This window comes from Aegilops tauschii, chromosome 7, assembly GCF_002575655.3.
Source record: "Aegilops tauschii subsp. strangulata cultivar AL8/78 chromosome 7, Aet v6.0, whole genome shotgun sequence".
Lineage (NCBI taxonomy): Eukaryota > Viridiplantae > Streptophyta > Magnoliopsida > Poales > Poaceae > Aegilops > Aegilops tauschii.
The window spans coordinates 21,915,192-21,925,353 of NC_053041.3; the positions used below are offsets into that span (position 1 = coordinate 21,915,192).

At 47.7% G+C, this 10,162-nt stretch overlaps 1 protein-coding gene across 6 annotated transcripts; it reads left to right on the top strand.

Moving 5' to 3' along the window:
• The first annotated feature begins 369 nt into the window (after window positions 1–369).
• On the top strand, window positions 370–5,228 carry LOC109772087 (disease resistance protein RPM1). Of its 6 annotated transcripts, none has more exons than XM_073505791.1 (4): window positions 412–688; window positions 1,866–3,175; window positions 3,257–4,725; window positions 4,840–5,228. In XM_073505791.1, exons 2-3 carry the CDS (start codon window positions 1,935–1,937, stop codon window positions 4,686–4,688), a joined length of 2,673 nt encoding a protein of 890 aa, XP_073361892.1. In that variant the 5' UTR covers window positions 412–688; window positions 1,866–1,934; the 3' UTR covers window positions 4,689–4,725; window positions 4,840–5,228. The 6 variants fall into 6 exon arrangements, with proteins under 6 accessions (XP_020186374.1, XP_020186375.1, XP_020186376.1 ...); XM_073505792.1 differs by having other exon boundaries at window positions 3,257–4,711; XM_020330785.4 differs by having other exon boundaries at window positions 370–688; window positions 1,866–4,725.
• Window positions 5,229–10,162: the final 4,934 nt, after the last annotated feature.

Genomic DNA, 10,162 nt, shown 5'->3' on the forward strand with positions numbered 1-10,162 from the left:
TCCCCGCCGCCGTCGGTAGTGGAGAAGGACAGGAAATGTGAGGGACAACACTAGGTTAGAGTCACCCCGAGTTGCCTCGGCGAGTCGACACGGGGTGTTTCTTAGTTTAACCACAAGACATTTCTATCCTAGAAGGGTTTCACAATCCTCGGTTATACGTCAGGTATGTAAAAATTTGACTGCTTCTAGCAAAAATAGAAAATAAAGATGTTTTACTGCTTGGTAGTTAAATTAAAAAAATAATCTATTTAAATATATACAAAGTGTAGAGAAAATAAATTCAACTGCGGTTTGAGTTATTATTTTAGAGGCTTCTTTTTCTACGAGACATTCCCGTCGATATGAGGTGTTTGTGATGACTTTGTTAATGTCATGCGTTTATTATAATGCTAACTCAGTATCTGTACGTGTGCCAAGATTAGATTTGTGTAGCCAAGCGTGGGTCGACGATCGACTTCACTCTTGCAGCGACGCCATCTGTCCTGGCCACAAGTTGGGAGCGGAGATGGAAGGATATGACTTTGCCGCCGGCGAGGGTTAGGGTCTTCGTCTCCGGCCAACCTCACGCCCCTCCCGCCCCCACCCCGCGGTAAGCGAGGCGGCAGTGCCTCCCTGCCCGGCGCCCCGGCCAAGTTCCCCCTTGCTCGCCGTGGCCGCCGCGAAGTAGACCCCCGGCGGCGACGACGAGGTAAGCCAACCTGCAGCAAGTATGATTTATTCTCTGTATCATGAGCTCAATCATCAATTAAGCATTGCCATCTTGAAATTGTCTGATTTGATCTGATGCTTGGATCTACTGACGGATGTGAAGTGTGGCACTGCCTATACAGATTCTGTTGTGCCTAGCAGCTAAATTAAAAGACATTTGCGTGATTTAGTCTGCAGTAATATACTGTATTAGTTATGCATTCCTCCTTTATTACGGCAGTAATATATTGATATTCCCTATTCCCTGTTCTTCATTGTTTTCACAAAATATCTGGAATTAATCTGCAGTGTAGTTGTTGATAATCTTGTTAATGGTGGCATATGCTCTTGCATAGAAGTTGCGACAATGTAGGGAGTCAACATTCTTGTTATGTGAGGATCTCCTGAAGTGAACATGACACCTTCTTTTAATTACGGCAATAATATATATATATATTCATGTTTCCTGATGACTCCTATGACATTATAACTTTGTTTTCTTATTCATTTTCTTGACCGCGGATACATCTGCTTGCTGCTTAATCAACAGCACTGCCTATCTGTTTCTCCATACATCTGGGATGCAATTAGATCGATATTTGGGAAAGTTAGGGTCATTTTTCGACCCTCTGATACCCTTATACGGCAGCAGAGTATGCATGTTCAGTTTGGTCGAGGGCCACTTTTCTTATCAGTTAATAACAAATAATTGACACAGTTGGCTACAGCAGTCACATATGAACAAGAAGCCTTCTTTTTGTTACGGCAATAATATATTGATGTCTCCTGATTACTCGGATACATTATAGCTTTGTTTTCTTATTCATTTTCTTGATCGTGGATACATCTTCTTGTAGCTTAATCAACAACACTGCCTATCTGTTTCTCCATACATCTGGGATGCAATTAGATCGACATTTAGGAAAATTTGGGGTATTTTTCTATCCTCTGATACCCTTACACAGAAGCAGAGTATGTATGTTCAGTTTGGTTCAGGGCCACTTGTTCTTATCAGTTAATACCACTTAATTGACACAGTTGGCTATAGCAGTCACAAGTGTTCTGAACTTTGTACTTTACCATTGTGGTTGGAGAGTTTTCAAGTCTTTCGGTAGGTGCTTACTGCTAGCTGAGTGGACTAACAGTTTAACTAATACATCACTTATTCCATTTTCCAGTGCTCATTCTGACAATATTGAGAAGAGGCCACCATCAAACAGTGAGACATTAGCAATTCTCAGAAAGTAATGGCGGAGATTGTGATTCTTCTAGCCATTAAAAAGATCGGAATCGCCTTGGCAAGTAGAGCGGCAGACCATGTCAGCGTGCACTTTGCAAAGTACAAGACACAACTATTGGAGCTACAGGGCAGTATGGGTCGTGTTGCAAGGGAGCTTCGCATAATGCATGATGTTCTATGTCACATGGACATTCGAAACTGCAACAGTCAAGTATATGACGGCTGGTTGGAGGAGGTACGGAAAGTAGCACATGTGATGGAGGACATGGTGGATGAGTACTTGTATCTAGTAGGACAGAAACATGATACAGGGTCTTGCTTTTACCTCAAAAAGGGGTTCAGAAAACAAAGTTCTCTGCTTTCTATGAACCAGATAGCTGTCAAGGTGAAAGAAATAGAGAAAGACCTTACTCACCTGTCAGAGACAAAAACCCGTTGGGTTCCCATGATAAACAACGGGGATAGTGGCAGCACTAATTACATCGTCAAGAGGTCCCAAGATCTAGCAAAAATTTCACGTTCCCTTGACGAAGAAGATCTAGTGGGGGTTGATAAAAACAGAGAAAAACTTGAGCAGTGGTTGGCAGGCGATGATTTTGGACACTCTGTAATAGCCCTGCTTGGAATGGGAGGTCTTGGTAAAACTGCTTTAGCTGCAAATGTGTACAAGAAGGCAAGGGAGAAATTTCAGTGCCACGCCTGGATCTCCGTCTCCCAAACTTATTCTAGAGAAGATGTCTTGAAGAATATAAGCAAGGAACTTTTCAAAGATAATGTCAGTGTTCTATCTAAAACTCCAGCTATGGACATCACATGCCTTGAAGAGACAATGAAGAGTTTTCTGGAGCAACAAAAGTATTTGATCATATTGGATGATGTTTGGACTCCAGAAACATTTGATGACTTGTCTAGGGTGCTTACTAATAATGATAAAGGTAGTAGAATTATAATGACAACAAGGGAAGGCCATGTTGCTGCACTTGCCTCTCCAGGACACATCTTAACACTAGCACCTTTACCAGAAGATAAGGCATGTGATCTCTTTTGTAAAAAAGCCTTTCCAAGAGATACTGATCATGAATGTCCTGTGGAGTTGAAGCCTTTGTCCGAACAAATAGTTAACAAATGCAAAGGCTTGCCCCTTGTTATTGTATTAGTTGGTAGCCTTTTGTGTGTGCGCGAGAAAACAGTGGAAGAATGGAGAAGAATTAATGATCAATTGAGTTGGGAGCTAAATAACAATTCAAGGTTTGATCACATAAGGAATGTTTTGCATCTGAGCTTCATCTACCTTCCAACACACTTGAAAAGTTGTTTCCTGTACTGCAGCTTATTTCCAGAAGACTATCTTCTCAAAAGGAAACAACTTGTACGGTTATGGATAGCAGAGGGGTTCATCGAGGGAAGGGGTGATAGCACATTAGAAGAAGTGGCAGAAGGCTATCTGAAGGAGTTGATTGATAGAAACATGCTGCAACTTGTTGAAAGGAATAATTTTGGTAGGATGAAAAGATTCAGAATGCATGACATCTTACGTGAATTGGCAGTTGACTTGTGCCAGAAGAACTGTTTTGGTGTTATATACGAGGATAAGTGTGGGGGTTCTCTACAGATGGATGGACGTCGATTGGTAATGCATAGAGTGAAGAAGGATATTCACCAGTCATTTTCTAGCATGCACCACCTTCGAACTGTCATTATACTGGATGGCTGCATGCCATCATTCACTCTACTTCCTCTGCTATGTAAGAAATCAAGATATATGGCAGTGCTAGAATTAAGTGGTCTACCTATCGAGAAGCTTCCAGATGCTATTGGTGATCTTTTTAATCTCCGCCATTTGTGTTTACGTGATACAAAAGTGAAGGTGCTCCCGAAGTCTGTTGAGAAGCTTTCAAATTTGTTGACACTGGACCTTCATGGATCTGACATACATGAGTTGCCTAGTGGGATCGGGAAACTGAAGAAGCTTAGGCACTTATTTGCTGAGAAAACAATTGACCCAGATTGGAGAGAGATTCAATGTTGCAGTGGTATGTGTATCCCCAAAGGTCTTGGAAATCTAACAAACCTACAGACATTACAAGCATTGGAAGCACAAGATGAGTCTGTTAGACATTTATGGGAGCTGACACAAGTGAGAAGTTTGAGGTTATGGAATGTGAAAGGAAACTACTGTGGCCGCATCGGTGAGTCTCTAGTTCGGATGCGCTATTTGTCCTGCCTAGATGTGAATGCAAGTGCTGAGAACGAGGTTCTCTTGTTGAATGTCTACCTGCCAAGCCTGCAAAAGCTGTATTTGAGAGGACGACTAGCGGAAGGGGCTTTCGACGAGTCTCCTCTCTTCCAAGCTGTTGGGGGGCAGAACTTGCATGTATTGAATCTATCTTTATCACAATTGAGAGAAGACCCCCTGCCATCCCTTTCTCGGTTGTCAAATTTGACGCGTCTACAATTCACTAGAGCCTACAACGGAGAGCAGCTGACATTTCGCACAGGGTGGTTTCCCAAGCTAAAGATTCTCGTTCTAAGAGACATGCCTAATCTGAATCGGCTAGAGATACATAAAGGTGCCATGGCGAGCCTGGAAAGATTAGTCTTAGCCAACCTCAGCGGTATGATGGAGGTCCCACCTGGCATTGAGTTTCTCATGCCCCTCCAGCGTCTGGTCTTCCAGGAAATCACCAATGACTTCTTGACATTGTTGCGCGAGTGTTCTGCAATTCAAGGGGCCCATGCGGTGTATTCTCTCCGATATTGAAATGCCCAGACTGGTTTGGAAATGTGTGTGTACATAAGTAAGCAGTAGCTTCTAATTTGCCAACTAGTACCAGTGTACCACTACTTTCTTTCTCCCTTGCCTCTTATTATCTTCTACAATGTGTTGATGTGATCTGATGTTGGTTATGTAGGTCACCGGCGGAAACGAAGATGCTTCGCTATGGAGTTCATTATTGTAGATCAAGGAAAAAGGAGTATCCGATTCCAGTGTTAGTGTACGCTCGTGCTGCTGCTGATTGTGCATACTTTCCGGGTTTCCTCTGCTTTTATTCAAGACGCACCATTTGTTGCTTGTTCCACCTCCGCCACTGTTCGTGCCATGGTGTGCTTTCCCTTGTCAAGTGTGACAATCTTTCGTATTGGTTTGTTCTGGTTGTGGCTAAAGGCGAGTGCTGTTTTCATATTCAGACTAATTTTCACATTACTTGTTTGAACTGTATACTGCTATTTCGTGTGCATTCTTGTTCTGAGCATATTCCAGCTGTGTCTGTTAAATAAAAGACTTAGTTTGCGATTCTTAGTTATTGCTCGGGCATTCATTTTTATTGTCACTATGGTTGTTGCATGTCTGTTTTATTGCTAGCCTTGTTGTGTCCCGTTTTATATCTCTTATTTTGGACATCTGTGAATGTTGTTTCTTTCTTGGATTACGTTCCTTGTTTTCTTGAGAAATATGCAGTGAAAATGTTTTGGAAAGCACGCGGCATGTTTATACATGTCCTTAAGATTTTCCTTTTTAAAATCGTGAACACACGGAGGAGGCGATGGGTGAGCTGATGTAATCAAATTACTTTCTACTCCTAGATGATATGGGGGGTTGCAGTTCAAGCTGTACCAAACCATGTTATGCTTCACAGACAATGCATTCAGCAGCCCGATTTATGTAAGATTGGTTTCTTTAAACTGTCCCTTGGTGCTTATTGTTTCGTTAGATCGCAGGACATGCATGTATCATTAGATCTCAAGCGCTAGCTGGTTAATGATCTCATCACAAAACATACTGTATTTAGTTAGCAACAGTATGCCGCTTTGCTCTTGTTCCTAGTTGTGTACGTCCTGATATTGTTTACCTCTTTGCATATTCCTCAAGCTCCCAGTCAAGAACCAGCAATTAGCATTGTTTTATGTACTGATTAAAGAAAAATCTCTGTTCCCATAGATTTATCTAGAGCTATAAGCTACTCCCTCCGTCGCATAATATAAGAACGTTCTTATATTGTGGGACGGAGGGAGTACTTAATAATGACACTGACCTGCAGAATATCTAGATTCAGACAGAAAAACTGAATCCCATTACAAAATTTCAGATTGGTTTCAGATAGAACCAACCCTAAAATAGTTGTTTCTGAAGATTTACCTACAATTTTAATGTAATTAAGGACACTGACCTGCAAAATATATAGATCCAGAGAGCAAAGCTGAACCCATATAAAATTCTGCTGGGGCCTGTTGTAGCAACCACACTATTATCACCCCTTTGTTGGGGCAACCACCGGTAAGTGGTTTTTCTGTACATTTATTGTTTAGTTCAAAGCATAGTTTTAAATAGCGCGCTAAACATCTTAGCGGCGGACCTCTTTCAAATGCTATAGCGTGCTATAGCGGAGCTATAGCGCGCTATTTAAAATGTTTGCTCATTTGTTTGGACCAAAGTCTCTTAGCGCAAGACCTTTTGTAAACGCTATAGCGTGCTATAGCGGGCTATTTAAAACTATGGTTCAAAGTTAGCTCAAGTACGAAAATTCTGAACAAAAATAGACAAGTTGTATCTTCACTATGGCCACACAGAAGGATATATACTGGAGTTGCAATAGAAGCTGACTCGAAATACTTTCTGACAATATTTGTAATGGTTCTGTTTGGGTCGACTGGAACTGCGCGGACACCAGAGTCGAGAGATACAGCAAGATAAAAAAAAATTCAGCCACAAGAAGGACATCATTGACTTGATCTTGCCTGTTTAGCCAACCCTATCCAATGGAATGTGTGCACCCAATTATTTCAGGCGTTGCTTTCACGAGAAGGATGTGGATGGAGAATTGCCAATTCTGTGGATGGAAGTTGGACCCGATGAGTGGATCCGTATCTTCCTAGAGATTTGTGGAGATAAGCCTCTCTTTGGCTCCATCAGAACTACGTGGCCACCCGAGAAACAGCAATTTCCAAGTAGTTTCATCAGAACTGCGAGGTTTAGGGTCGGAGGGAAAATATTGAAACCCTTCTGTTATTCCTCTCAGGTTGCCAGCAATCATATATATCCTGGGTCAGCACCAATGAGCTTTCCAGTCCAAATTCTCAAGTAAACAATCTGCTTGTGTTGTGGCAAATCAACAGTGAGTTTCAGTCCCTCGAAATTAACTGAATTTGGCTCAGACAAGTGTGAGTACATACTAAACTGAAATTTTCACCATAATTGTTAGTTATTGCAGGTGTTTGGCAGCTAGAATTATTGAAAAGAGGCGGAGAACTGAGAGCTGTCGATCCTTAGTAATAGACGAAAAGAGTTCATGTGGATAGAGATGGACAGGTATTTGTGCTGGTAAATATAGCTGTTCCTTCGGATTGATTGATGTGCAAAGAAACGTCCAATGGTGACACATGGCATGAGCACTTCACTTGGTCGCACGTGGGCTGTTGTAGGCTTTAATCTATTACTATGTACGTTTTTTGACACTAGTGTAGTGACAAAAAATATCTTACATTATGAGACGGAAGGAGTATCGTATCGCCGCAGTACGAACTGCCAGCACAAAGACATATGCCATCACAGTGACTCCAATGCATGGGGTCCATGAAACGTTGTTGGATGTGCACACAGTCACAGTGGTATCAAATAATGCAGCTGTGGGAAAATAATTGAGCCTCAGCCACCACGAGAAGACTTGACTTGGAGCTTCAACAGGACTAGCTTGCATTCTCTACTCTCACCAAGCCATGACTCTGTTAGGAGCTAGGGTTCTGCCAGTTTTAGGGCGGAGATTGTAGGGGAAAGATGGAGGAAGACGAGGTCGAGGGCGCGGCGGCCGGCGGCTGGGCGCCGTCCTTGCGTGGTGGAGAAGAGGCGGCGGCGGCGCAAGAGGCGGCTAGGGTTAGGTCTCCCGGCTCCCTAAGGGAAGCCGAGCAAATACTGATTGTTTCTTGCTTGATTAGATTGATACATCTCCTCTCCTTATATAGAGAGGTTTACTTGACTCCTAAGCAAACGACCCTAATAACGATAAGATAATTGGGCTAAGCGCCTAATAACGATAAGATAACTTGGGCCACAGCCCACTGGGCTAAGCCCCTAATATGCCGGTCATAACACTTCTCCCCGCCTGCACAAACAGCTCGTCCTCGAGCTGTAAGACGGGGAATGACTTGCTGAACTCCTCGAGGTGATCAACCAGCGTCAAACACCTCCGCGACAGCTGGGGCGGCCAGGTCACCGAGCCCCGCGGCGACGGCGTCCTGCTTAATGTAGTCTGCAGCCTCCAGGTAGAAGAGTCGGGGGCAGACGTGGCCGGGCATGTAGGTCTCATCGCAGTTGAAGCACAACCCTCGGCGGCGACGCTCGAGTAGCTCGGCTGAGGTGGGCCGGCGGAACGGGCGCCCCGCGGTCGCGGCAAGGGGTGCCGCGGAAGCCTGAGCAGGCCGACCCTGCGCGGGAACATCCGGCCAGGGTGGCGGCCCAGCAGCCCGGTACGGTGATGTCTGCTGGATGGCCACCGCGCGGCGCTCGAACGCGCGGGCGTAGTACATGGCCGTCTGGAGGTCCTGGGGTCCCTACAGCTCGACGTCCACACGGATATGATCTGGCAGACCGCCGATGAAGAGTTCGGCCCGCTGGTGAGCCATCACGCCGGACGCGTGGCACGCCAGGGCCTCAAAGCGGTCGGTGTAGTCCTGCACCGTAGAGCTAAAGGGAAGGAGGCCCAACTCCGCCAGCCGGCTCCCACGTATCGGCAGTCCGAATCGAAGGAGGCAGAACTCGCGAAAACGCTCCCATGGGGGCATGCCGCCCTTGTCCTGCTCGAGGGCGTAGTACCACGTCTGTGCCGCGCCGCGGAGGTGATAAGGGACGAGCCAGGTGCGGTCCGACGCGAGCGTCCGTTGCCCCCGGAAGAACTGCTCGCACTGGTTGAGCCAGTTGAGGGGGTCATCGGCACCGTCGTAGGTGGCGAAGGCGAGCTTGGCGAAGCGCGGCAGTGTCTGAGCATGACCGCCGTGAGTGTACGGCTCGGCGGTACGGAGCAGCGAAGAGGATGGCGTTGGTCCGGTGTGCACAGGTGGTCCGCAGGAAAGCTGTGGCCCGTCGAAGCCAGCGTGGAAACCCGCGGAGCCGGAGGGCCCGTCGTACGACAGGGAGGCCGCCGGCTGGTCTGCGGCCATGGTGTAGACTAGCGGTGGTGACGTCCCGGCCAACCAGGCCAGAAGCTGGGACGGCGAGGGCGGGAACCGCACTTGCTGAATCGGCACGCCCGCCAGTGCGGTTGTAGTCAGCCCGGTGCTGGGCGGCGGAGGCGCCGGCAGCGGCAGCTGCTGCTGCCTGGAAACGGCGGAGGCGGCGGGCGCGGCGATGGCCGCGGCCGGCCATTGTGGCCACATAGGGGCGGTGGCGGGGGCTGGCTGTAGCTGCAGCGAGGGCTGCAGCGGCCCGACCAACGTCGTTGTGGCCCCGGGGTGCGGTGGCTGCTAGGGCGGTGGCGGCGAGGACCCGGGTGGCGTGGGTGACGCGGCGAGGGCCGGCGCCGGCCACTGCGGCCATTGGGGCGCGGCGGCAGGCGGCGACTGAAGCGGCCAGTGGTGGTGTAGAGGCCCGGTCGGCGCCGCGGGTGCCGAATACCACGGCAGGGCGGCTGGCCCGGTCGCAGCGGCCGGCGGCCCGTAGGGGCCGGCTAGGTAAATCCGTATCCCCTGGACGGCGGTGACAAGATTGTTGAGGACCCCGGTGATCTCCGCCGGGGAGTAGACAGCGGCCGGTGGTGCGGTGGAGGGCGCCGTCATCTGGGTGGTGGCGGCGCCGGAGGATGCGACCAGCAGCGCGGACAGGGAGGGCAGCGGCGCGGTGGAGAAGGCCAGCGGCGCGGTGGTGACGGTCGGCAGCGGAAGCGACGGGATGGGCGGCGGCGAAGACATGATCGGAACTGAGCTACCTGATACCAAGGTGTTAGGAGTTAGGGTTCTGCCGGTTCTAGGGCGGAGATTGTAGGGAAAAGATGGAAGAAGACGAGGTCGAGGGCGCGGCGGCCGGCGGCTGGGCGCCGTCCTTGCGTGGTGGAGAAGCTCCTGGCTCCCTAAGGGAAGCCGAGCAAATACTGATTGCTTCTTGCTTGATTAGATTGATATAACTCCTCTCCTTATATAGAGAGGTTTACTTGACTCCTAAGCAAACGACCCTAATAACGATAAGATAATTGGGCTAAGCCCCTAATAACGATAAGATAACTTGGGCCACAGCCCACTGGGCTAAGC

What these genes read in the sequence shown, in the direction of transcription:
- LOC109772087 (XM_020330785.4), top strand. Translation starts at nt 1,935, where the DNA reads ATGGCGGAGATTGTGATTCTTCTAGCCATTAAAAAGATCGGAATCGCC.